Source organism: Dioscorea cayenensis, chromosome 17 (genome assembly GCF_009730915.1).
Source record: "Dioscorea cayenensis subsp. rotundata cultivar TDr96_F1 chromosome 17, TDr96_F1_v2_PseudoChromosome.rev07_lg8_w22 25.fasta, whole genome shotgun sequence".
Taxonomy (NCBI): Eukaryota; Viridiplantae; Streptophyta; class Magnoliopsida; order Dioscoreales; family Dioscoreaceae; genus Dioscorea; species Dioscorea cayenensis.
The window spans coordinates 462,955-485,959 of NC_052487.1; the positions used below are offsets into that span (position 1 = coordinate 462,955).

Consider the following 23,005-nt stretch of genomic DNA (forward strand, 5'->3'; position numbering starts at 1 on the left):
TTTTGTTGAGAAGCAGCACGACGGTATTCTCTCTCACTTGTCTTCGAATCGGGTTGGCTCGGGCTGGGAGAGCGAGATGTTCAGCGTATGCGTATCTCGCCGCGCCATTATTGGGTTTTCTTTCCCATAATAATAATAATAATAAAAATCTTTTGGTTGATTCTCTGTCATTCACTGCTTTGGTTTCTCCTCCTCCTCCTCCTCCTCCTCCTCCTCCTGCTCCTCTTGTACGGTTGTACCAATACGATTCCAATTCCAATTCCATCCACTCTTCTTCTTCCTCCTCGTCTTCTTGGACAACAAAGTGCTTCCAATATATAGCCATGGCGGCGTTTCTCATCTCTCCGTCCACTTATACCTTGAAGCAATTGGATTGGCGCCGCCCCACTCCATTTCTTTCTCCTCTGCCTCCATCGCGGATAGGTCTCCTCCCTACGACTTTGCGGGCTGCTGCTATCCCCAGTTCCCAGTCCTTTTCCTTAAAGCCTAAGGAGGTTGGTCGTTTATCCATGCGCGCCATTACTTCTTCTTGGATGGATGGATTGATTGATTGATTGATTTTATTCTGTCCTATTTTGTGATGTTGGTGTTTAGTTGATTGAATCCCTGATAAGCCGAGTGGATCTCAGCGAGGAGGAGGCCGAAGCGTCGCTCGACCTTTTGCTTCGAGATGGTGATGAAGCGTTGATCAGTGCCTTTCTTGTTCTCTTGAGAGCCAAGGGGGAGACTTTCCAGGAGGTTATATTATCCATTTCAACTGCTCGTATTCCCGCATTCATCCATTGACAGTCCAGTGATAAATCGTTTCATTCCTGTGACTATCTAGATTGTGGGATTGGCACGGGCCATGATCAAACACTGTCGGAAGGTGCCATGCATGGGTAATGTGGTGGACATTGTTGGTACGGGTGGTGATGGTGCAAACACTGTTAATATCTCCACGGGCGCTTCTGTTCTCACTGCTGCTGCTGGTGTCAAAGTCGCCAAGGTAATCCTAACCATTCCTTTATTCCTATTCTCTTTATTACTTATTAAAATCAGCATGTTCCTCCTCCTCCTCCTCCTCCTCCTCCTTCTTCCACAATTTTCTATGGTTCTAGCAAGGAAATCGCTCCAGTTCTTCTGCATGTGGTAGCGCTGATGTCTTGGAGGCATTGGGTGTCAATATTGAGCTTGGCCCTGAGGTAACCTTTTTCTAATTCATTCTTTCATGGTGAATTCCAGAAATTTCTTTTTTATCTTTCAGGTAACGCTTATGTCTGGAATGCATTGTATGCCCCCATAATATATCCCATTCTTCTACCTGAAAGTGGATGACTATTCATAGCTCTTACCTTGACACCGAAGAAGAGTTCTACTGAATGCTTTATTCCTGTCCTAGTTGATCCTGATTAGACATTACAAGTATCTTGATTGCTCCCCAATAACTGACTACTTTCAGTGAATACTGGAAAGGGGAAGGGAAGTTGAAAAAGTAGATCATACCGAACAACACATGATTAGTCACTCCTAAGATTAACAGATGCATGATGTTTTGAGTGCATTATAAGCTATCAGCAGAAAGATGATCAATCAATTAACAAATACAATATTATTCATTTATCCTTGGTTCATGAAGTCCACACAAAAATATGTAGTATTCAATGTATTTGCATTAATCTCTGCTTTAAAATGTTTCTGTGGAGAGTTAATTCCTCTGTGGCATAATCTGTTGTATTAGCCTCTCAATAGCATCACTAGCTTCAGTAATAGATCTGTCATCACCAAACCTCTGAAATGACCCACGGAAAACTGGATTTTAGCAAAATTTTCTTTCATTATGTCTATTAAAGAAAAAAAGAAATCATTCCATCCTAAGATCATGTTATCTTCCTCAAAATATAAGGGGGTGAAGAAATGCGTGGAGGAAGCAGGAATTGGTTTCATGATGGCTCCCATGTACCACCCTGCAATGAAGGTAGTAGGTCCAGTAAGGAAAAAGCTTAAGGTGAAGACAGTGTTTAATATTCTGGGTCCAATGTTGAATCCTGCACAGGTGCCTTTTGCTGTTGTTGGTGTATATCATGAAGATATTGTAAGTTCTCCTTGGATTACAGTTGTTGCTTTTACTTTTATTGTTCAGCTAATCACGTTCCCATTTAGTATGAATTATCCTACTGCAAGATTATGAACTTGTCATTGAGTTGCTAGACCATCAAAGCTATGGAGTATCAAGGCTACGATACTTCATATCTGACATGGAACTTATTTCCAATGCATAGCATCTGGATATTATGCGATTAAATTTGTTAACTTCCACAGGTTGTGAAGATGGCTAAAGCCTTGCAACAATTTGGAATGAAGAGAGCATTGGTTGTTCATTCTTCTGGTTTAGATGAAATAAGCCCAATGGGTAGTTGGAGGCTCTCTTTTGGGACTGTTTTATTTAATTCATTTTCAATTTTTATCCCTAATCTGGGGCTCACAGTTCTCTGTGGTTGCTATTCATATTTTTACTTAATGATTTGTAGCTAGTAGTTGTAATTGTGGCAGGATCAGGATACTATCTGGATGTTTCCCCAGACAAGATTGACAAGTCACATTTTGACCCATGTAAGCAGGATTTGATATTCTCATAGTAGAAAAAAATATTCAATGATCCTATAAACATATCATCTTATGCTAAAAAAAAAAACGCATTTTCTTCTTAATGGCTGTGTAAGTCAAGTGAGAAAATAAAAATATTTTCCACCAATATTTGTGTTTGCACAATGATCTCTTTACATATATCAGGCATTATGATTTACTGAAAATGAAATTTAATGCACACATGTCCAATTTTGTTAGTTGTTTCGTTTCATCGGGTCATGCTAACTCAGTGTGTCACACAGTGGATTTTGGCATTCCACGCTGTAGTCTAGCAAGTTTAAAGGGGGGAAGTCCAGAATTCAACGCAGAGGTTCTTAGGCATGTGTTATCTGGTCAGAAGGGGCCAATTGCGGATTCTTTGGTGAGTTTCTTTTTCCATTTATGGCTCAGTCAATCATGTACATGGAGGTGTTCAAAATATTGGTGTTTAAAGGTAACAGGCTTGCTGCAGCTAGTATGATGTGAGGATTAAGTTACTACACCCTGACATGAACTAATTCTTTCTGAAATATCTACCACTACATTGTTTGTAGGGGTTCTGTGAGATGGCTAGCACACTACCTTGATACTAGGGGCAAATAAAAGGATTTTAAAGTAATTTTGAGTCATAAATTACATGTGATGCTCAATAAAAATAAGAAAGTAGAATACACCTAGTATATTGTGCTGTATGAATTTGTTTGAGAGTAAGCAGCGAGTGTATATTTCTTCTTTGACCGGGACAAAGGCAATTCACAATTTTATAGTGCTCATGAGGGCCTGTTTGGCATGGAGAAAGAGATGATCTAGTTGAAATTTGTATGATGCCACTGCTTCTTTTTGTGCTTTAGTGTGCTAAGCATGCCATTCGTTGTTTTTTTTTTATTCTACACATGAAAACTGAGAAGTTTCGTAATATTGAAGATCTTTTATCCTCTGTTTTCTCATCATGTAACCATCTATGTAAATATGCTTAGAACTGTTGAAATTTTGCAAATCAATGTAAGACAGAAGTATTACCTTAGTGGTTGACTCCTGAATGTCGAAACTCCTCCATGTTTGGATTTGTTTCCCAGATTCTAAATGCAGCAGCTGCCCTCCTGGTGAGCGGCCATGTGAGCAGCTTGGCTGAAGGAGTGGTGTGGGCTCGAGAAGTACAACAATCCGGGAGAGCAGTTGAAGTACTAGATTCTTGGATGCATCTCTCGAATGTAAGTAAATCAAATTTATTGGATTGAGCTCCATGAAATCTGTTCTGGTCTTTGACGACATCCCCATGACGATGTCTTTTATCTCAGAAACTTAGAGGAGATGCTGTTGGTGTTGCTCCAGCTCCAGCTCCAGCTCCAGCTCCAAGAGGTGGAGGTGGAGGTGAAGGTGTGGTGAAATAAAATATGAAAAGAAACTGGGGACTTGTAAGGATCAAGATCTGTTGTTGAGTGCTTAAAGTGAGTGAGATGCGCTTTGGAGTCATGAGGATGCATTCATTGCTCCAGTGTAGCGTGTTCCCCTAATATTTATGTTCGTGTAAGTGTGTTACCAAACCCCCTCCTCACAATCTGTCACCCCCTCATATTCACAGAGACACAGCAGATCTGTTCTTTTCAGGATTAATAATAAAGCAGGTTCCATCGGATGTTTGTAAAGATAATGTGTGTTTATTAACTTATTATTGCTTTAATTTGCTTGAGATGCCGTGTTTGCATGTGTTCTACTACTGGAAACTTGACTTTTTCTTCCTTTTGATTAAAACGGAACATCTACCGAACCTATGGTCAGGTTGTTGATGGCTGCTACCTACTCGTATTAAAGCCTGCATATTAATTGTTGATCAGATCGGATTGACTTGCTATTTAGGTACATATCCTCCCCACATTTGCGGCCCCATGTGCTAGTTAATATCCAAATAAGCTTCCATCCTTGCTACAAATAAAGGTGCTGCCAAAGCATATTAAGCACCAACACAATATACCCTAACAAACCAAAACAGTTGTATAATCACCAGTAAGAACTAAGAAGAAGAAGAAAGTATATAGTGGACATGACTAGATCTTGTACTACAGTCTTAAGTATCTGGAGCATCATATCATATCATATCATATACAAGAGTTTGTGCATAGAACAATTGTACAATTTTGAAGCCCTTATTCTCACTCAACATGATAAAGTAATAATGCAACAACACCAGAAAAGCAAGCCAAACTATGAAACTCCCCTATGCAGCAGCAACACTGAGGGCTCCAGCTTCAGTTAGCAGCGGCACCAGCTTCTCTGATGCGTGAACCGCCATCACATCTGTTGAAAAACAAGGATATTGCAATTAAAGATTTTGTCGGTGGGAATATATATATATATATATATATATATAAATAAATAAAGGAAGAGCATATGTACATTAATCCATTCAACAACACAAAAACAATGACGTGAGATTAAATGAGGGTCATACTGTCACAACCACCAATATGCTTTCCACCAATGAAAACATTTGGCACAGTTCTTTGTCCAGTCCATTCAGCAAGTGCGGATTGAATTTCAGCTCCATCACCTTAATTAACATGCAGAACAACATATCCATGCAGTCATTGCGGTGTAAAGCTTCACTAGTACTGAGCACAATTATTAAAATAAGATCCATAGTTTTCATTGCATAGCGTTAAATGTATGAATTTTAGAAAAATGAAAACAATATGCAGATCCAAAAATAAGAAACCAAGAGAAGCAATAGTAATTAGAAAAATGAGGAGACAACTTACTCTCAACATTCAACTGAGAAGTTGAATGTTAAAATGCAAAGATCTCCAAAATGGCACATCATATATATTGTTACATGTATGAATTTAAGAAAAATGAAAACAATATGCAGATCCAAAAATAAGCAACCAAGAGAACCAATGGTAATTAGAAAAATGAGGAGACAACTTACCCTCAACATTCAATTCCAATACGGTGTAATTTGCACCTAATTGGGTCAGCAGCTGCTTGACTCGCGTGCAGTATCCACAGTAAGTCTTGCTGCATGCAATCATGAAGAGTTAACAAATAATAAGATGAATATATAAGATGATTAAGGGGGTGGGTACGGTGATGACTATTGACTGATGAGAAGGAAATCCGAAATCCGAAATCCGAAATCCGAAATCCGAAAATAGAAATAATTTAAAAAAAAAATTAAAGAAAAAGATGAATAATTAACGAAGCAAGGCAATCAACGTAGGGGACGAGCGGTGGCAGAAATAGAAGAGTGGTTACCTGATGAGAAGGACTGGGTGGGAGGAGACCAAGTCCTTGGCCTTGGAGAGAGCCATGTCCAGCGTTGCCTGCTCCTCTTCGGTTTTAGGCCTTGTCGCTAATGATCTGCTCCACCGACCTCCCATGGATATATCATATATATATATATAGCTGATACAGTACAGTGTATGAGCTTCCTCCACCAGCACCCCACACACTTCCGCAGGGAAGACCACGTAGCCCTAAGAAGCGTGTCTTGCTCTAATACCATTTACATTTTTTTATTTTTTATTTTTTATTTTTTATTTTTTATTTTTTATTTTGATAAGTTAATCTTCTTCATCTTTTACATTTTTACCACAAATAAAGTCGTGCAATGCACTAAGTAAAACTGGGTGTGTGTGATAGAGAGAGAGAGAGAGACAGAGTTGCAAGTGTGCGTGTGAGTGAGAGAGAAAGAGTTGCTATTCAAATAAATAAATAAAAATAAAAAAAAACAAACAAACAAGCAAAGATGTGCCAAGGTCTTAATATCATGCTTTCCTCATTCTCCATGAGCAAAAACCATCTTGGTTGGGATTTGATCAAATTGAGGGCATAAGAACGCAAACAAATGTAGAAGAGATGCTGAAATTTTCTGGACACAGTAACATGATGTCCACATGCTAGTCAGTAGGCACAAACAAAACAGATGCCCATCCATTTATTAATGAGGTACATTCTATTCTACTTCCAGAGAATGTTTGCACTTAGAAACGCCAACCAGTATACAAAACTGCAGAAAAGGTCAGTATTGCACTCAATTTTATTTTCCTAAAGTCTGAGAGGTTGCACTGATCTGTAAATTGGTTTAAAAAAAAAATGCTCTGCATCGGCCAGATCTTCAGTGTGGATCAGTTCACATCGGGCAGATAATCAAGAGAATAATATCCCTTAATAATTGCTAGACAGCAGCAAGTTGAAGCTTCTTGTTTAAATTCTCAGAAACAGCATCAATGAATTCCTCAGTGCTCAGGTAAAAGTCCCTTGATACCCTGTACAAGAAATTAACATCAGGCCTAAGTATACTCCCTCAAAATAATAACTGCACTAAGTAAGCACTACTCAGCTCTCACAAATAATTGTGAAAACATGACAACATGCTAAATACTGCAACCTTCAAAAAAAAAAAATTTAATGAACATTTCATGAAAGCCCACAAAAACATAAAGGTGTTTAACGCACTTCATAGTAAAGAAAACAGAGAGTCCACATAAAAGCAAACATGGTGTTTCTGACATGCATCCACAGACAGTAGTCAGTGGAACCCAGACACGATTCTTGAATCAAAGTATCACAAAATCAATGAAAGCAACCAATATACATATATATATATATATATATATATATTCCAGGCATACTTACTTAGGGCCATGAGCAATGATAGCTAGATCCTTGGTCATTTTACCACTCTCTACAGTCTCCACACAAGTAGACTCGAGCTTCTGCACAAAATCTAGCAGCTCGTCATGCTTATCCAGCTTCCCTCTGCATGATCCATGAAAAGAGGTTGATAGCAGAAGATCGATAGCACAATGTAAAGAAAGTTTTCAAACATCAAATCTTAGAGAATTAAATAGTTCCTCAATCCAAAGAATATTAAAAAACAAGAGACAGATACTAGAACTGCTCTATTGAATTACTAAAAATACCTATGCTCAAGACCCCTTGTCCAGGCAAATATGGACGCAATACTGTTTGTACTTGTTTCCTGGCCCTTCTGGTATACTCTATAATGGCGGGTCACCGTCCCATGAGCGGCTTCAGCTTCTAATGTTTTCCCATCTGATGCTAACTGCATCAGGATCAATAGGAGTAATGATTGGTATTCAAGGTTAAAACCCTGCTATAACAAATTATAATCATAAGCAGCAAGTTACCAGCACAGATGTCATCAAGCCCAAAGAACCAAATCCTGCATCCACCAGAAATCTCAGTAAAATCACAGCAAGAGTTTGATGATAGTTCAGAGCATATCATGGGATAATATTTTAGGCTTTTAGTTGAGCATGGAGTTTGATAATAGTTCAGAGCATATCATGGGTTAATATTTTAGGCTTTAAGCTGAGCATAAACCTCCCAGATGAAATGAGGCAACACCATATGAGGCTTTTCTAACATAAAGCCAATATAAGACAAATAAGTTGTAAAATTTTCACCATAATATATTTCATAAATGCCACATGCTTCATTGGCTAATATGTGGAAGATCACATTAACTACCAGGAAGACAATTAGCTAAGGTAGTCCTTGTGTGTATCCTGAGTCCCTGACCAAGAAATAGTCTTCAATATTAATCGGTTTCTTCAAATCATAGTGCATGGCAATACTTCCAAGTAATTATACATTAAAGGAATTTGCAAAAAAAATTTCAATAGCATAACAAAACAAGTAAATTTACCAGACCAAAGCTAGTTGCAAGAATGAAAATTTTGAAGTATTTAAATCCAAGCTGCATTTAAGCAATTTTTTAAGGTCAACATAATTTATACAACTAAACAGGAAATTAACCAATTGAAAAGTTAACTGCAACTACAAATGCTAATGAATAACAACAAATAAAATAAAATAACCTTGTGCAACAAAGTCACTCTGAACATCTCCATCATAGTTTTTACAAGCCCACACATACCCACCCTCACTTTTTACAGCATAAGCAACCATGTCATCAATTAAACGATGCTCATACCTGATGACAAGCATCAATCTCATGAGATTATTTCATTGGATAATCAGTCAAAGAGGATTAGATAAATATCAAGACACAGCCTAACCATATCGATTGTTCCTCAAACTTCACCTTCCAATTTTGTTCATATACTTCCTGGAATATGTCTTTAAACCTGGATCCACACGCAACAAAAAACAACTTATACTGAAAATGGAACATAATGTTGGCTGATAAAGAGAAGGGACACATGTGCATCCTTCGTACATAACAAGCAAGAGTTGCCTATTGACCATAATGAAAAAATTATGAATCAGAATGGAGAAAATGATAATGGTTGAAATCGAAAATGTTGCTCCTACTCAAATCACCTGCCATCATATGTCTTCAGAATAGTATTCTTAGTGCTCAGATAAAGAGGCCATCTTTTTTTATATGCCATTGCCATTGATGACTCAGCAAAAGCACGAATAGACTGGAGCCATGTTGTGTGAAACTTGATTAAAAAAAATTATAAAACATCAACAGAACAAGTGTTTGAAATTTTCAGGTTATAATTTGGCTGACCTGATCAACATTATACATAGCTAATGCAATTCCAGGACCTTTGTAATCATAGACACTCAGCTCCACAGGCTCTATACCATCTGCAGGAACTGTTTCTCACCAAAGAAAAAATTTATATGTCAAGATGAGTATCAACCAGTAGAATGTTGAAGTATTCTAGCAATGGCCATGAACATAATTCAGTCCCACCAAAAACCATTTTAAGCTTCCCTGGACCTTCAACAATCATCTCAGTTGCACGATACACATCTCCAAATCCATGCCTCCCAATACAAATGGGAAGCTTCCAACCTGGGAATGTAATAGCTTATGCATCATTTAGCAAAAACATATAAACTAAAAATCATACAGAATTAGATACTGATACCTGGAACAATGCGTGGTATATTCCGGCATATTATTGGCTCACGAAAAACAGTTCCTACAATGAATACAATCAAAGTGATCACAAATATAATTGCATAAAAGGGCATGACAACAAGCATAAGTGAAGAGTATAGGCAACAATAAGAAAAACCAACCATTTAGTATGTTTCTAATAGTGCCATTCGGGCTCCTCCACATTTTCTTGAGTTTAAACTCCTTAACTCTACCTTCATCTGCACAGAGAAGCTTGTGTTCATAGACAAATGGAACCTAAGTAGAAAACCATTTAGTGGCCTACCAACAAAAAAAAATGCATAAAGCTAACCTACTAGTTTCGTCCTGCCTAATTGGAAGGCATAATACAAGCTAATCAACCATTAGCCCTTACTCTAGCTAGAAGTTAACTTTTCATGCCACACTCAGATGGGAAATCACATTGTTTTCCAATAGATGGACTAGCAATGTCTCTCTTGGTGGACCACATTTAATGTTCGCAAAGTTGTTTGGACTTTGGACTTGAACGCATTACCCAACCAAGAACTAAAGCATAATGTTCATTTCTACTTATTTTCAGCACTACATGAAACTATATTAAGAAGAAAAAAAAATTGACTCCATGAGGTATAATCCTGTCAACAACATTTGACTTAAAAATGATCAATATCATTTAGTTTAGATTTGAATTTGCATTGCCTGGATAGAAATGGGTAAAGTGACAATTGGAACTATGACCAGATAATATTCGTTGGCAAATTCAATACCTCAAGAAATGTAACTAAGATTGCAAAAAATGTACAAGGCCATAAGACAAGAAAGGAACATGCTTGAAATAATGAGAGCTCTAGAATGAGAAAAATATATACCAGGTGTTATAGTGGCACATTTCACAGCGACGTTATATCTGCACACAAGGATCAAAGAAAAAGCATTTGAAGCGTATTACATAGGCAGAGTACAAGTACAAATTGAATGAACAAATATGAGGCATTATTGGGAAAGGACAGGAACCCACATTAAAAAAAAATAATTTGTCCTTAAAACTCTCAATTGATAATGAATAAATGCATAAACAGATCTCATAAAAATTGCAAAAGTTGAAAATAATCCTGATTTGATTTCTTTCAAGGTAATTCCCACATGAGCAATCAGATGCTCCCACTATCAAAGTTCCATCACCGTTAGTGTCTTCTCAAACTATGTATGGCGAAATGATAAAGGAACTTTCTTTTCAATAAAATAAAATAAAATAAAACAAAACTAATTGACCATCGAAGAAGTGTTTACTTGAGGGTGGCTTCCGCACTTTCAATGGTAACCTTGTCATCTGTGTCATCGCGGTTGAGGATTCCCAGATCAAAATACTTGATATCCAAATCCAAATACGGGAATATAAGCTGGAGAGCGGCATTCCAAGACGACCCAGATCAAACACACATCTAAAATGTAAGCCTTTTGGCCACAAACATGGGATGATCCATAAAAACAGAAAATAAAATCAAACCTTATCTTTTATCATATTCCAAATTACCCGTGCCATTTCATCCCCTGGAAACAAAAGCCTCCATTTTGTCAATCAATAAACAAGGAATTCACCATATATAAAAGTCAATAGCAAAAATGAATGAATGTGAAAAATAGAAAGATAAAGATTACCATCCATCTCGACGATTGGGTTCCGGACTTTGATCTTATCCGAAGTCGCGAGGGAAGCAAAGGAACGGAGAGAGGCGGTGCGGCAGGCGGTAGAGGAGAGGATATTGGGGAAACGGGCATGGAAGTGCAACCGATTGGATACAGGAGAGAAGAAGGAATCAGAGTGTGGGTTTCGAAGAAGAAGAGAAGAGTGGGACGTGGAGAGGAGGAAAGCGGCGGGGGACATGGTTCTCAACCGCAACAGCCGCATTACAACGGTGAAGAAGACGAAAGACTTTGATAGCGCCAAAAAAGACTTGGGCCATATAAACACAACACTACACTACAGCTGACTCATTTCAAATGTGGTGGCCCATATTACATGGTGAAGAGTCAGACTATTCATTCACAATCTGGGCCTTGGGCCTTATATTCCTTTTGTTTATTTTTATTTTTATTTGTAAAGTAATTCCTTTTGTTTATTGGGCTGGAACATTTATGTATGTCCTTTTAACCTTTCCGATGTATATGTATACGATTTATCATTCTCTCACTCTCACTCTCACTTTTCATGAATAATTAATTACCTCCGTTTGCACTTTTTTTTACATTATAACTAAAATTATACTATATGTATATATTTGTTAATGTATAATGCTTTTTTTATATACATTATACATAACATGAAAGTATCTTTTACAAAAAAAAAAAAAAACTATTCATCTTTTCATTTAAAAAACCATATTTATATTTAATATTGATTAAGAGGGTAGAAAATTAACAACTAGAAAGTAAATAATAATAATAATAATAAAACAAATGTTAAGTGATATTGCGGATTTTAAAGTAACAGCAAGTAAAAAAATAAAAATAGAAAGAATGGGGCCACTTGAGTTGAGAGGGGAGTCAGAGGTGAGCCATCCATTTCACATGCGTTGCATATTCTCAGCCGACTGATCCAATAAAAAAGTTGACGACGCCCGAGAAAAAGCTTAATGCTTTTCTCTTTATTTTCTCAGTAACTACTAACTAGGGACTATGACATGCTGCCCATTGCCCTCTTCTTCCATTTTTTAATATTGTTTCATTATGTTTATAATCTGAGGTTTTCTTCTTCTATCTCTATCTCTCTTTAATATATATATATATATATATATAAATATTTTGCATTTACATTTGCGTCTCGGGTCATGTGTACAAAAATGTGTGTGTGTGTGTGTGTGTGTGAGAGAGAGAGAGAGAGAGAGGCCGTAGGATGAAATAATAAAAACATTCTGGTTAATTAGTCCGGAATGGCGTGGTAGGTAGGTAGGTCACTCATGTGTCTTGTTTCCACCTTCCCCAACGCGACAAAAATACCTTGAGTTGTTTTGAGAGCCTCGAGAAGCCTAATACTTCCTGTTTCTTTTTTTATTTATTTAATTCTTTGTTCTTTTATATTAATTATTCTTTTTATATTAATCCTATCTGAACCTGTATGTATGTTTTTTTCCCTATCCTCAGATAAGATCAAGAAAAGGACATACAATTAATGTTAATACTGTTTTATATAAAAAAAATATCAATATATACTAAATTGGGGGAGTTTTTTTTTGGTTTCAAATTTTCGCTGATAGGTGTAGGCGTATAGGTTGGTGTTTGTGGTGGTTCCTTCCCTATAAGAAAAGAAAAGAAAAGGAAAGGAAAGGAAAGGTAAGGAAGGAAATGAAATGTAATGAAATGATAGAGGACAGCAACAGCATATATCATATATGTGGCTTGTTGGAGCAAGCTAAAGCGCTGCCCATGCCATTACAAGTAAAAACAGCGTTGGAGATAGGTCACTGTAGCACACCATAGGAAGTCAGATACATGCTTTTAATTGTTAGTTTTTGGGAGGGGATTCGATCATTAGCCAGAGTTGCAACTGTTTAGAGATTAGATCATGGTTTTGAAGTTCCATTGGAGTGTGAAAACAAAAGCTAGAAAACAGAAGAGGCCCTCTCAAGTGGAAGTGGAACCCACACATGACTCATGGCATCAAAATCCAGTCATAAATCATTATTAATGGACAGTAGACCTCTTACCTTACGTAAATATATAAGATATTTCATTGAGGCTTATTATTAAAAAGCTCTGGCATCACATGATAAATGCCAGCACAAGACAAGATAAAAGTTTGGAGACTAGAGAGAGAGAAGAAAAGGGCAATCATAATCCATACATGCATCCATCCATCTATCCATCCATCCATCATGTCCATGTGACCTGCCAAATACTTTTACCAGACTCTGCCTGCATAGTGCATGCATGCTTTTTATCATTTTATGAGGCATGGGGCATGAGCCTGTGGTCTAGTCACCATCCAGTGAGTGGAAGCCGAAGGTGAACACAAAAAAAAAACAGCTTAGCTTCTTCCCAGTTCCCACTCTATTTGTGTGTGTGTTTTTTTTTTTTTAATTTTGTGAATACTGATTTCTGACTGAATAGAAAGAAAAGAAGCTCTTTTTCTTCCCAAGGGCAAGGATTTAAAAGTAAAACTGGGTGGTGGTGGGTGCTGTGACCCATCAAATCTGCTTCCTAGACTTTCCAGTAGAGCAAGGATTACTATTAGTATTATGCATCGTTTGCAAGACACCGGGTGGACCACATGATGCACTGAATAGCATATGGACTATGTGCATGCGTCTGTGTTTTGTACACTACCACATGTATATATATATATATATATATATATATATTTATAAGAAATAATTTATATTTTTCTTGTAATTTTAACTTTAGATACCATTTCAGCTGCAGCATTTCTCCCTTCAAATTCAATTTAATTATTATTTTTATTTTTATTTATTTTTTAACTCGTTGGGCATCTGCATCCGTGTCGCCCTTGGCCGTTTGCATTGGCCCTTTGCGTGTTTGGCTTCTTTCTTTGTCTGCCGAACAGAGAGAGAGAGAGAGAGAGAGAGAGAAGATGAACAAGTATGGGGGGCAGAAGTGATGGAATGCAGGATTAGGATGGAGGAATCTGGATGCAAGGTTAATGGCGGAAAGGAGCCGTTTTTTTTGGGCAGGACTGGTGGAATTCTCTTGAGAAGGAGGAATTTGGAGCTTTCTTTTGCTACTTTTACTCATTTGGGTTGCTTTGGATTTTGCATCTGGCCTTTGCTTCTTATATGCATTTGAATGGAGCCTCCTCTGTCTGGCTTGCATTGCTTTTCCTCATCTTCGAATCCACTTTTGAGTTTTGGTTTTAAGACGAAGCTTCTCTCAAAAGTCGATTTCTCGGGGCGTTCAATGGTACTGCTGCCATTTGGTATTCTTGTTGATGTGTTTTTACCTTGCAGACTTTTGACTGCTTGAGGGCTTCTACTTTTGGTGGTGAATTTGGTTGGTGGCTGGTAATTTGGTGTAGATAGAGTTCTTGTTGTTGTTGTTGTTGTTGGTTGGAGTCCAGTAATACGTGGTGGTGGTTGTAAGAAGCTGGGCAAGGGGGCGTTTTGCATTGGCGATCATACTTCATAGCATGGGAAGCAAAGGCTTACCCTTTTTGCTGCTAGTCAGCTTGATGGTATTGGCTTCGTTAGAGGCCTGCTCTGCTACTCTATCACCTGCTGGCATCAACTACGAAGGTAAACAAAAATCCTCGTTGCACGCTTTGTCAATGTTATGGATTTCTGCATTGTAATTTCAGCCTTCATATTCATTTTTAGCTCCAATGTGTTTTATGTTGCATATGGGGATTACCTCGCTCTCTTTGCCCGGATGAACGTTTTACTTCTTTCTGTTTTCCAACTGCTATAGATGCATGAATCTCTGTATTGATTTTTTCTCATCTTTTAATTTAAAGACAGACACTGCCTTATTTATTTATTTTTTGCTGGATTTTCTGATTGTCAGCATCTTATATTCAAACCCAAAAAGCAATGTGCAAGGGATAATTCATTTTTGATATTTGTAAGTTCTGCACTTCCTACAGCATTGATCTTATCCTTCATCCTCAAACTCTTATCTGAACATTCCATGATGTGGGGATATCTACCATTAATTGGAATGATTGTAATTCATCAAACCTTTCCAACAGGCGAACCATCATTGCTATAATAGATACGATACAAGCTAGAATGATAGACAAGAAATTAACATCTGTGTTTGTGCCAGTGATATCGCCATTTTAAAGCAGCATGAGTTACTACACATTCTCTTGCCCTTTGGTTTTGCCCATTTTTATTCCTGTTGGCTTTTGCTTTTTTTTTTATATATATATGAAACACTCTTGCCTGTGTGCATAAAATCATTCTAATTCTTTTGATTTTTGCAGTTGTAGCATTGATGGCCATAAAATTTGGACTAAATGACCCACATAATGTACTGGAAAATTGGGACATTAATGCGGTTGATCCATGTAGCTGGAGGATGGTTACTTGCTCAGCAGATGGTTATGTTTCTGCACTGTAAGCTATACAATTCCAGTTCAGATTTCACTGCCTGGGAGAATTTTAGCAGCACTTTCGCTGTTAGCTGAAAAATCACTTCCTCTACTAACCTTCAGATTTTTTTTTCTTGACCAAATTGCTAATGACACCAGGGGATTGCCCAGTCAAAGCTTGTCTGGTACTTTATCACCAGGGATTGGAAACCTCACAAATCTGCAATCTGTGTAAGTGGAAACAAATATTGATTAAAATATGGCTATCTAGTAAGCCTGCCTATTCAAAGCCAATGACTTCATGCATGTTTTTGTTTCCTGTTGAACATGGCTTGTATATATGGTGCTTATAACCACAATTTCATGGTTTTAACTTCACTTGAACTAGTTTTCATTATTTTTCTTCCTATAGGCTGCTGCAGAATAATGCCATTTCTGGACCTATTCCTGCGGATATTGGAAAGCTGGGGAAGCTCCAAACTTTGGATCTCTCTAACAATCGGTTAAGTGGTGGAATTCCTGGATCTCTGGGAAACCTGAAGAACCTCAACTATCTGTAAGATTCAATAACCTTTAATGCATGTGCATTTTGGAAGGTTTCCTTAATTGGTTCAAATATTCAATGTTTATGTTATAATTTCTGCGTTGAACTTGCCTTTCTCTTATTTCTTCCCGATTCTGAATGAGTCAGGCGATTGAACAACAACAGCCTCACCGGATCATGCCCTGATTCATTAGCAGATATCAAAGGTCTCACTCTCTTGTATGTTCCAAACTCTTCTCTTGCGTATGCACATTTTATTGTTAGGAATGCCAAGTTTATGCCATTGCCATCATTTAGCATGTCATACTTATCAAATCATTCTTAAGCTTGATGTTGTTTGCAGGGATTTATCTTACAACAACTTGAGTGGTTCTCCACCAAATGTATCTGCAAGAACTATCAAGTAAGGCATTCATCATTCTGTCTTTGCCTTTTGTGTTACAGTGCACCATATTACAGCATCAATGGCTCAATGCTCTCCTTGCTCTTCTCATAGTATTATAGGAAATCCACTAATCTGTGGGCCGAACTCAGTGAACAACTGTTCTTCTGTTTCCCCTGATCCCCTTTCATTTCCACCTGATGATCTAAAGAGTAAGTGAGTTTGGTCATATTTTTTCTCTGAATCTATAATTCACCTTCAACAAACGCTCTAAGAAATAAGCTTCATGGATATGCCAGCTCATTCTCAATCTGGAGGGATGAGGCCTCGCCATGTGGCTATTGCATTTGGTGCTACTGTTGGCTTTCTTACTATATTAGTCATCGCAGTTTTCTTGCTTCTTTGGCGGCGACAAAGACGCAATCAGCAGATTTTCTATGATGTGAATGGTTAGTCAGTCTCAAACAAATCTCTATTCCTTTCCCCTTGATTCTGCATTCACTTCGTGGCTTTATTCACCTCATTTCAAGACAGATTTAGTTGGACCATTTCTCTATGGTGTCCCTTTTATGTGATAATGTTGCAATGCACATATCAGTACTTCTTCGGCATATGCTTCACTTGTTTCTATTGGCTAGTTTTATGGTTGTTAGCTCCATTTGTTTACTAGTTTATATGAATGAACTGGTGATAAATAAGAGTATTACTTTCATAGTTTAATTCTCTTGTCTGGTTGAGTATCTTGAATAGCTTACCGCTTTTAAGGACAATAACTTTGGCCGTACATAATCAACCCAAACACATAACAGATCAAATTGGAACTCGAACCGTTCTCTTTTCCATTCTTAGTTCTGGTCTTTGTGCAGATCAATATGACCCAGAGATATGCTTGGGTCACTTGAAGCGATTTTCATTTAAAGAGCTCCGTGCTGCTACAAATCATTTCCATCCAAAAAACATATTGGGGAAAGGAGGATATGGTATTGTGTACAAAGGATGCTTGCGTGATGGTACGATTGTTGCTGTCAAAAGACTTAAAGACTACAATGCGATAGGTGGAGAAGTTCAGTTCCAGACTGAAGTTGAAATGATAAGCTTGGCTGTCCATCGAAATCTTCTGAGGTTGTGTGGCTTTTGCACCACAGAGAATGAGAGACTTCTTGTCTATCCTTACATGCCAAATGGAAGTGTGGCTTCTCAATTAAGAGGTGAGAGTGCTTCCACAATCCAAGATTCTCAAGCCTAAATGATCAGAATGTGTCTTTAAACAGTTCTTTTGGCAACCACCCTTGATTTGATATTGTTGTAAACTGCAGAACATGTTCATGGGAGACCGGCTTTAGATTGGACGCTCAGGAAGCAAATTGCACTAGGAACAGCTAGAGGGCTCCTTTATCTGCACGAACAATGTGATCCGAAAATAATTCATCGTGATGTAAAAGCTGCAAACATCCTACTTGATGAGGACTTTGAAGCAATTGTCGGAGACTTTGGATTGGCAAAACTCCTCGATCACAGGGAGTCGCATGTCACGACTGCAGTTCGTGGGACTGTGGGGCATATAGCTCCGGAATATTTGTCAACTGGCCAGTCATCGGAGAAGACTGATGTGTTTGGATTTGGGATCCTGCTGCTGGAGCTGATTACTGGTCAAAAAGCTTTGGATTTTGGACGAGCTGCCAACCAAAAAGGTGTAATGCTTGACTGGGTGAGTACTTGCTCTCATTTCATTACAATGTTCAAACAAAACCTCCAGCCCTCATTCGCGGCATTAAAAGCTTTCAAGATTCCAAGCACACAGCATATAATAAAACTTGAATGTGAATATTCAGGTGAAGAAACTCCATCAAGAGGACAAGTTGAGTATGATGGTTGACAAGGACCTTAAAAACAACTATGACAGGGTAGAATTAGAGGAGATAGTTCAAGTGGCTCTCCTGTGCACACAGTATCATCCTTCGCAACGTCCCAAAATGGCTGAGGTGTTGAGGATGCTCGAAGGTGATGGCCTCGCTGAGAGGTGGGAGGCCTCACAAAAAGTGGACACACCCAAGTTTCGGTCTTCGGAGCAGCCACCTCTCAAGTACATGGATTTTGTAGATGAATCATCTCTTGTTGAAGCCATTGAGCTTTCAGGACCTAGATGACATTTCACTCAACTGTAAATACTGTTATGGTTTTTAATTTTTGGCGGGTCTTTTTGTGTTTTAATATTTCTTGAAAATTTATTGCATCTCGGATGAAACGTCCCCCTCCATTCATCTGTATAAAGTAATGGCGGGCGGTATCTTGTTAGTATCCGTGATACATCCATACAACCAAATTAATATTCTGCCACAGAATTTAACGATGCTACCTCAATACACAACAAATAAATATTTATGTGCATACCATACACATACTGCACATGGTTGGTTTATCATTTCATTCATCTAATATTTGGTAATTTAATTAAGGGCATCAAAACTTGAAGAGATCAAACCAATAGTATCAGCAAAATTTCTTATTAACACCCACTTACCGTCAAGCAATATATGGACATCCGTATGTGCTATGAATATCTAATTAGTTTTCAAAATTTACAAAGAAAAGCTCATCGATTCAGCTCCACTCAAAGACTCTCGCCCCAGATGGTTGGATCAGAGAAGATTAACAATACAACGAAGTAGCTTTACCGCTTTTTGAAGGACTGCACACAAGAAAGGCACCAGATGAATAGAGAAACAATGTCTTTTACAATAAATTGTATTAAACAGAATATTAAGAGTACAGTACACAGAATAACATAATATTTACATCAACGTTCTTCGAAGCATCCTTCATTTGCTCAACAATTTCTTCCCGAACCTGTGCAGCTGAAAAAAAGGATACAATTGAAATTCAGCACAATATTAGGCTATTAGCACATAAAATTATCAAAATTATAAGGCAGGCTCACCTTTGTTTGTTACCTCCTCTATCGCCTTTGATGTTCTCACAGCAAATCTTTGGAATGCAGGGCTGCATATAAGTGCAAGATATCCAGTGAAAGTTAATAACCCAATCACGAAAAAAAAAATCACACAAGATGGTGTACCCATTTAATTCTGAAAACTGGCTAGAATCCAGTCCATGTAGATGAGATTTCAAAGTCCAATTAGTCAATTAGGTTATAGTGAGAATCAAGAACATACATATGAGTAAAGCAAACATATTATGGATTATTGCTCTTTTAAAGGTAACATCGCATAGAAACCAAGACACGATTTTATAACACTAGAACTAGAGCAACAGAATTCCATTGAACATGTAGATCCCCAACGTCCAAAGGCAAAAAAAATTGTAGGTTTGCAATGGATAGCGAGGGGAGCACCTTGATATTGCTTCATATGGTTGTCAGGGCAAAGGAAATGATCAACCTTACCCAGTAGACTAAAAAGCCAATGAAGCGAGGACTTCTGTCTCACAAAACTCTATTAACAAACAGAAAAGAGAAAAACAACAGCAACAGCAACAACAACAATGCTTCAGCCCCTTAGATGTTCAATTTTGCGATCATCTCCGCATTCGGTACAGGTCTATGGAGTCATCATCAGCAAATAAAGAAGCAAATTAAGTAGCCAACATAGTAAATGAAACCAATAAATTGCTGCCCAAATACTAAAAGACAGTGATATCAACTCAGTCCCTTAGATGTTCTTTAGTGATGCGATCATAACCGCAACATCATTACAGGTCTGTAGGATCATCCTCGTTACTCATTGGCATCATACCAATAGATTTTCTAACATGTAGTAAAGAAACATGGTTCTGAAACAGATAATTTCTACAAGACAAATTAATGCTAAACAATCGGATAAAATAATAAAAAGAAAAATAAGGTAAGAAGCCAAGCAATAAAGATGTGTATGTAGTCCTTGTATCATGCCAACAATCCAATGCAGGCAGTGGCAACAGCCTTGCATCAACTACAACGATTAATTTGGCTTCAAGGGAACGAGTTCAAAGGGAATCAATGTAATCCACAGTGACCAGATAATGAAGCCTTGCATATAAAGCTACGATTTTTTTTTTAAAAAAAAAAAAGAAGAAAAAGGGAAACCATACATAAACTGAAGGTGTGTCCTCCATCTCCGTGGCTACCTCCGTGGAAACCAAGAACAAAGTTCACGGAGGAGAACAAACAGAGAGAGATGAAAACGAACTATATCTCAATGTTGCTTCAAGGGAACGAATCAACCGAACAAGAGAAAGTCCGATTGACCAGATAAAGAAGCATGGATCAAATCCTACTGATATTGATCTTCTTGTTCTATAATAAATAATTAAATAAATCGTCTAAAAAAAAATCATCCCCAAGATCTGATTCTTCTGTCAAAGTTTCTACCCAAAAAAAAAAAAATTTATTGTTTTCATTAAAAGAGTAGGATTCAACGTAGACATGAGATTAAACGAAACGATGTAAGAATTAAGAGCTCTTTAAAGAGGCATGAAAGATGATCAAGCGATGTACTTGTTTGCAAGGCCTTCGACGACGATCTCATTGACGAAGTAGCCAATGACTCGGCCGAGAAAGTTCCCACCTGCCATGGCCGCCAACGCTACTTGGAACGAAGGAGGAACAGAGAGAGAAAGGCACGGCTAGGGTTTGATTGTGTTCACAAGGATGGATGAATTTATAGATGAAAAGGTTGGATATCTCGATGCGCCAGCATACGGCTGAAATTGGGCCGCGAGTAACCCCTAAAGATGGGCTTCAGGCGATGAACAATGGATGTGGTGGCGCGGCCTTTTAACGTTTAAAATCGAAAATGTCCCGCTAAAAATAGGGAAATTTTGTTTGTAAATTATTCAAAAAAAAAAATTACTTATAATTTTTGTACTTTGCTAGTTTATCCACATTTCTAAAATTTAAAAAACAAATTTAATTATCACTATGAAGTTTTTGAGTTTTCCTGATCAACCTCTCTGATATTTTTTTCATATCTTTGGATCAATTTTTTTTTATTATTTAATATCCAATATTCATCATGTTGGTAGTTTAAAAAAAAATATTTTCTTTTTTATCATGTTTGTAATTTTTTTAAATATCCAGAATATCTTTATGTTAACTAGCTCGACACTTTTGGGCAAATTGTACCATTTTATTTAAATTTGGTTTTAAAAATAAAATTTTAAAATAATGTAATGTTTTAGAACTATGATAAAGTAAAAGGATATTTTATTTTATTTTATTTTTTTGAAAAAATAGATAAACAACATTCATCCATGAAGACAAAAAGGACATTATATGGAATTAAAAAAGTTTAGAGAAAATAAGTGTTTATATTATGGAAGCATGAGTTATGAAATTTAATATTAGTTAATTGGAACATAAATAAAACCTATGATATTTAATTTTATTATTGAACAAAAACATAATGTTGCTTAACAACACAACAATGTAGAAATTAATTTTTGGGTATTCTCGTCCAAACTTAAATATTGTTTAAAAGAATTTATAGGAGATAATGAAATTATGAAAGTAATCCACATCCGATTATATAATAATAAATTAGATTAAAAATATTTTTTATTTTTTCACAAAAACCACAAAGAAATTTTTAAGTATGATAGAGATAATGGAACTAGAGCAGAGCAGCACCACACCAAAAGCATTAGAAATTAGCAATCACAATGATGTGTGTACGTATATGTTTTTATAAAGATAAAGGTAAAGTTTATCTTTTTGGACAATCCTTTAAACGTGAGACATTTGTCAATTATTAGTAAAAATGAATGCAAAATCAAAAACCACTATCACACTTCATGCTGATTTTGGTGCTGATACCACAAGAACCAAGGCATACATACGTTCAATGTTGTCAACATAACATTAACTTAAAACATCCATATATTAACACTATATTATGTACGTCTATATTACTTTTCACACTGGCATTTAACAAGCAAATGTCCGCGAGTAAGCACATCGGGTCTCCTATTCATAGAAATAATAAATTCAAAATTACATATTAATTATGAAAAATTAAAATTCTCTGCAGCACTTGTCGTTTTTATTAAAAAACTCTGTAAACATAGACAGGCATATATATATATATATATATTCACATGTTAATAATAGCATACGATTCATGATCACCAGCAGTCAAATCTAATATCATGGACCATGGTGGGGTCTGAGTCTGAGAAGGGTAGTAAGATTCCAATGTCGGTGGCGATAGATTTAAATTATTTAATTGAGCACAGCGATTAGCTACCCTACCCCACACTCTTTAGTATTTCCTTTCCTCATCAGTCATATCTTCACATAATTACAGATTATTACTTTTTTTGAAAAACTCCCCATAATTTATTGAGAAAATTTAATTGGAGTATATAATAAATAAACGAGCATTCAAACAGATTGTGATGGATGGGCATGATCAGTTATAATCAGGTCCGTCCCTGATCGGAATAACCATGTAGATTGTAGAATATAGTATGTTATTAATATGCTGCTTTGTTAATAAGGAAGGGAAATGTAGAACTATTCATTCAAAAGTGGATTAATCCAATAATGCCATAACTCCCTCTAGTATCTCT

General features: G+C 37.0%; 5 protein-coding genes, 1 long non-coding RNA gene and 3 other non-coding genes across 9 annotated transcripts; 2 read left to right on the forward strand and 7 right to left on the reverse strand.

The window, feature by feature from the left end:
* Positions 1 to 63: 63 nt before the first annotated feature.
* LOC120280625 (anthranilate phosphoribosyltransferase, chloroplastic) lies at positions 64 to 4,253 on the forward strand. Its single transcript, XM_039287506.1, has 10 exons — positions 64 to 494; positions 595 to 738; positions 827 to 988; positions 1,101 to 1,184; positions 1,886 to 2,074; positions 2,302 to 2,392; positions 2,533 to 2,592; positions 2,871 to 2,989; positions 3,684 to 3,818; positions 3,906 to 4,253. Exons 1-10 carry the CDS (start codon positions 324 to 326, stop codon positions 3,996 to 3,998), a joined length of 1,248 nt encoding a protein of 415 aa, XP_039143440.1. The 5' UTR covers positions 64 to 323; the 3' UTR covers positions 3,999 to 4,253.
* LOC120280627 lies at positions 1,571 to 3,759 on the reverse strand. Its single transcript, XR_005542371.1, has 2 exons — positions 3,628 to 3,759; positions 1,571 to 1,771 (listed from the first exon to the last, which is right to left on the reverse strand). It is a non-coding gene; the product is annotated as an uncharacterized LOC120280627 (long non-coding RNA).
* Positions 4,254 to 4,638: 385 nt separating the features above from the next.
* LOC120280673 (glutaredoxin-like) lies at positions 4,639 to 6,069 on the reverse strand. The gene is made up of 4 exons (XM_039287588.1): positions 5,860 to 6,069; positions 5,534 to 5,622; positions 5,057 to 5,155; positions 4,639 to 4,902 (listed from the first exon to the last, which is right to left on the reverse strand). Exons 1-4 carry the CDS (start codon positions 5,982 to 5,984, stop codon positions 4,823 to 4,825), a joined length of 393 nt encoding a protein of 130 aa, XP_039143522.1. The 5' UTR covers positions 5,985 to 6,069; the 3' UTR covers positions 4,639 to 4,822.
* A 432-nt stretch (positions 6,070 to 6,501) lies between these two features.
* Positions 6,502 to 11,403, reverse strand: LOC120280949 (isocitrate dehydrogenase [NADP]). The gene is made up of 15 exons (XM_039287917.1): positions 11,132 to 11,403; positions 10,980 to 11,023; positions 10,763 to 10,872; positions 10,342 to 10,379; positions 9,634 to 9,711; positions 9,480 to 9,533; positions 9,302 to 9,403; positions 9,113 to 9,201; positions 8,917 to 9,020; positions 8,652 to 8,720; positions 8,451 to 8,566; positions 7,758 to 7,792; positions 7,530 to 7,672; positions 7,243 to 7,365; positions 6,502 to 6,872 (listed from the first exon to the last, which is right to left on the reverse strand). Exons 1-15 carry the CDS (start codon positions 11,379 to 11,381, stop codon positions 6,782 to 6,784), a joined length of 1,446 nt encoding a protein of 481 aa, XP_039143851.1. The 5' UTR covers positions 11,382 to 11,403; the 3' UTR covers positions 6,502 to 6,781.
* Positions 11,404 to 13,932: 2,529 nt separating this feature from the next.
* Positions 13,933 to 18,652, forward strand: LOC120280629 (protein NSP-INTERACTING KINASE 3). The gene is made up of 11 exons (XM_039287508.1): positions 13,933 to 14,718; positions 15,408 to 15,540; positions 15,675 to 15,746; positions 15,928 to 16,071; positions 16,207 to 16,278; positions 16,403 to 16,462; positions 16,556 to 16,653; positions 16,741 to 16,890; positions 17,308 to 17,649; positions 17,758 to 18,149; positions 18,274 to 18,652. Exons 1-11 carry the CDS (start codon positions 14,613 to 14,615, stop codon positions 18,586 to 18,588), a joined length of 1,884 nt encoding a protein of 627 aa, XP_039143442.1. The 5' UTR covers positions 13,933 to 14,612; the 3' UTR covers positions 18,589 to 18,652.
* Positions 18,653 to 18,908: 256 nt separating this feature from the next.
* LOC120279956 lies at positions 18,909 to 21,089 on the reverse strand. The gene is made up of 4 exons (XM_039286645.1): positions 20,934 to 21,089; positions 19,380 to 19,441; positions 19,238 to 19,296; positions 18,909 to 19,130 (listed from the first exon to the last, which is right to left on the reverse strand). Exons 1-4 carry the CDS (start codon positions 21,008 to 21,010, stop codon positions 19,113 to 19,115), a joined length of 216 nt encoding a protein of 71 aa, XP_039142579.1. The 5' UTR covers positions 21,011 to 21,089; the 3' UTR covers positions 18,909 to 19,112.
* On the reverse strand, positions 19,726 to 19,873 carry LOC120281539. Its single transcript, XR_005542677.1, has one exon. It is a non-coding gene; the product is annotated as a small nucleolar RNA snoR136 (small nucleolar RNA).
* On the reverse strand, positions 19,942 to 20,020 carry LOC120281435. Its single transcript, XR_005542575.1, has one exon. It is a non-coding gene; the product is annotated as a small nucleolar RNA SNORD25 (small nucleolar RNA).
* Positions 20,096 to 20,178, reverse strand: LOC120281577. Its single transcript, XR_005542715.1, has one exon. It is a non-coding gene; the product is annotated as a small nucleolar RNA SNORD25 (small nucleolar RNA).
* Positions 21,090 to 23,005: the final 1,916 nt, after the last annotated feature.

What these genes read in the sequence shown, in the direction of transcription:
- LOC120280949 (XM_039287917.1), bottom strand. Translation starts at nt 11,381, where the DNA reads ATGCGGCTGTTGCGGTTGAGAACCATGTCCCCCGCCGCTTTCCTCCTC. An exon ending in TATTAGAAACATACTAAATG is followed by an intron (nt 9,534 to 9,633) that starts GTTGGTTTTTCT and finishes TATTCATTGTAG; the next exon opens with GAACTGTTTTTCGTGAGCCA. An exon ending in CTATGTATAATGTTGATCAG is followed by an intron (nt 9,021 to 9,112) that starts GTCAGCCAAATT and finishes ACATGGCTCCAG; the next exon opens with TCTATTCGTGCTTTTGCTGA.
- LOC120280673 (XM_039287588.1), bottom strand. Translation starts at nt 5,984, where the DNA reads ATGGGAGGTCGGTGGAGCAGATCATTAGCGACAAGGCCTAAAACCGAA. An exon ending in CACCCAGTCCTTCTCATCAG is followed by an intron (nt 5,623 to 5,859) that starts GTAACCACTCTT and finishes GATTGCATGCAG; the next exon opens with CAAGACTTACTGTGGATACT. An exon ending in GCATATTGGTGGTTGTGACA is followed by an intron (nt 4,903 to 5,056) that starts GTATGACCCTCA and finishes GTTTTTCAACAG; the next exon opens with ATGTGATGGCGGTTCACGCA.
- LOC120279956 (XM_039286645.1), bottom strand. Translation starts at nt 21,010, where the DNA reads ATGGCAGGTGGGAACTTTCTCGGCCGAGTCATTGGCTACTTCGTCAAT. An exon ending in GTCGAAGGCCTTGCAAACAA is followed by an intron (nt 19,442 to 20,933) that starts GTACATCGCTTG and finishes ACTTATATGCAG; the next exon opens with CCCTGCATTCCAAAGATTTG. An exon ending in AGAGGAGGTAACAAACAAAG is followed by an intron (nt 19,297 to 19,379) that starts GTGAGCCTGCCT and finishes CCTTTTTTTCAG; the next exon opens with CTGCACAGGTTCGGGAAGAA.
- LOC120280625 (XM_039287506.1), top strand. Translation starts at nt 324, where the DNA reads ATGGCGGCGTTTCTCATCTCTCCGTCCACTTATACCTTGAAGCAATTG. An exon ending in AGGGGGAGACTTTCCAGGAG is followed by an intron (nt 739 to 826) that starts GTTATATTATCC and finishes GTGACTATCTAG; the next exon opens with ATTGTGGGATTGGCACGGGC. An exon ending in CAAGTCACATTTTGACCCAT is followed by an intron (nt 2,593 to 2,870) that starts GTAAGCAGGATT and finishes TGTGTCACACAG; the next exon opens with TGGATTTTGGCATTCCACGC.
- LOC120280629 (XM_039287508.1), top strand. Translation starts at nt 14,613, where the DNA reads ATGGGAAGCAAAGGCTTACCCTTTTTGCTGCTAGTCAGCTTGATGGTA. An exon ending in TCCACCTGATGATCTAAAGA is followed by an intron (nt 16,654 to 16,740) that starts GTAAGTGAGTTT and finishes TGGATATGCCAG; the next exon opens with CTCATTCTCAATCTGGAGGG. An exon ending in GATTTTCTATGATGTGAATG is followed by an intron (nt 16,891 to 17,307) that starts GTTAGTCAGTCT and finishes GTCTTTGTGCAG; the next exon opens with ATCAATATGACCCAGAGATA.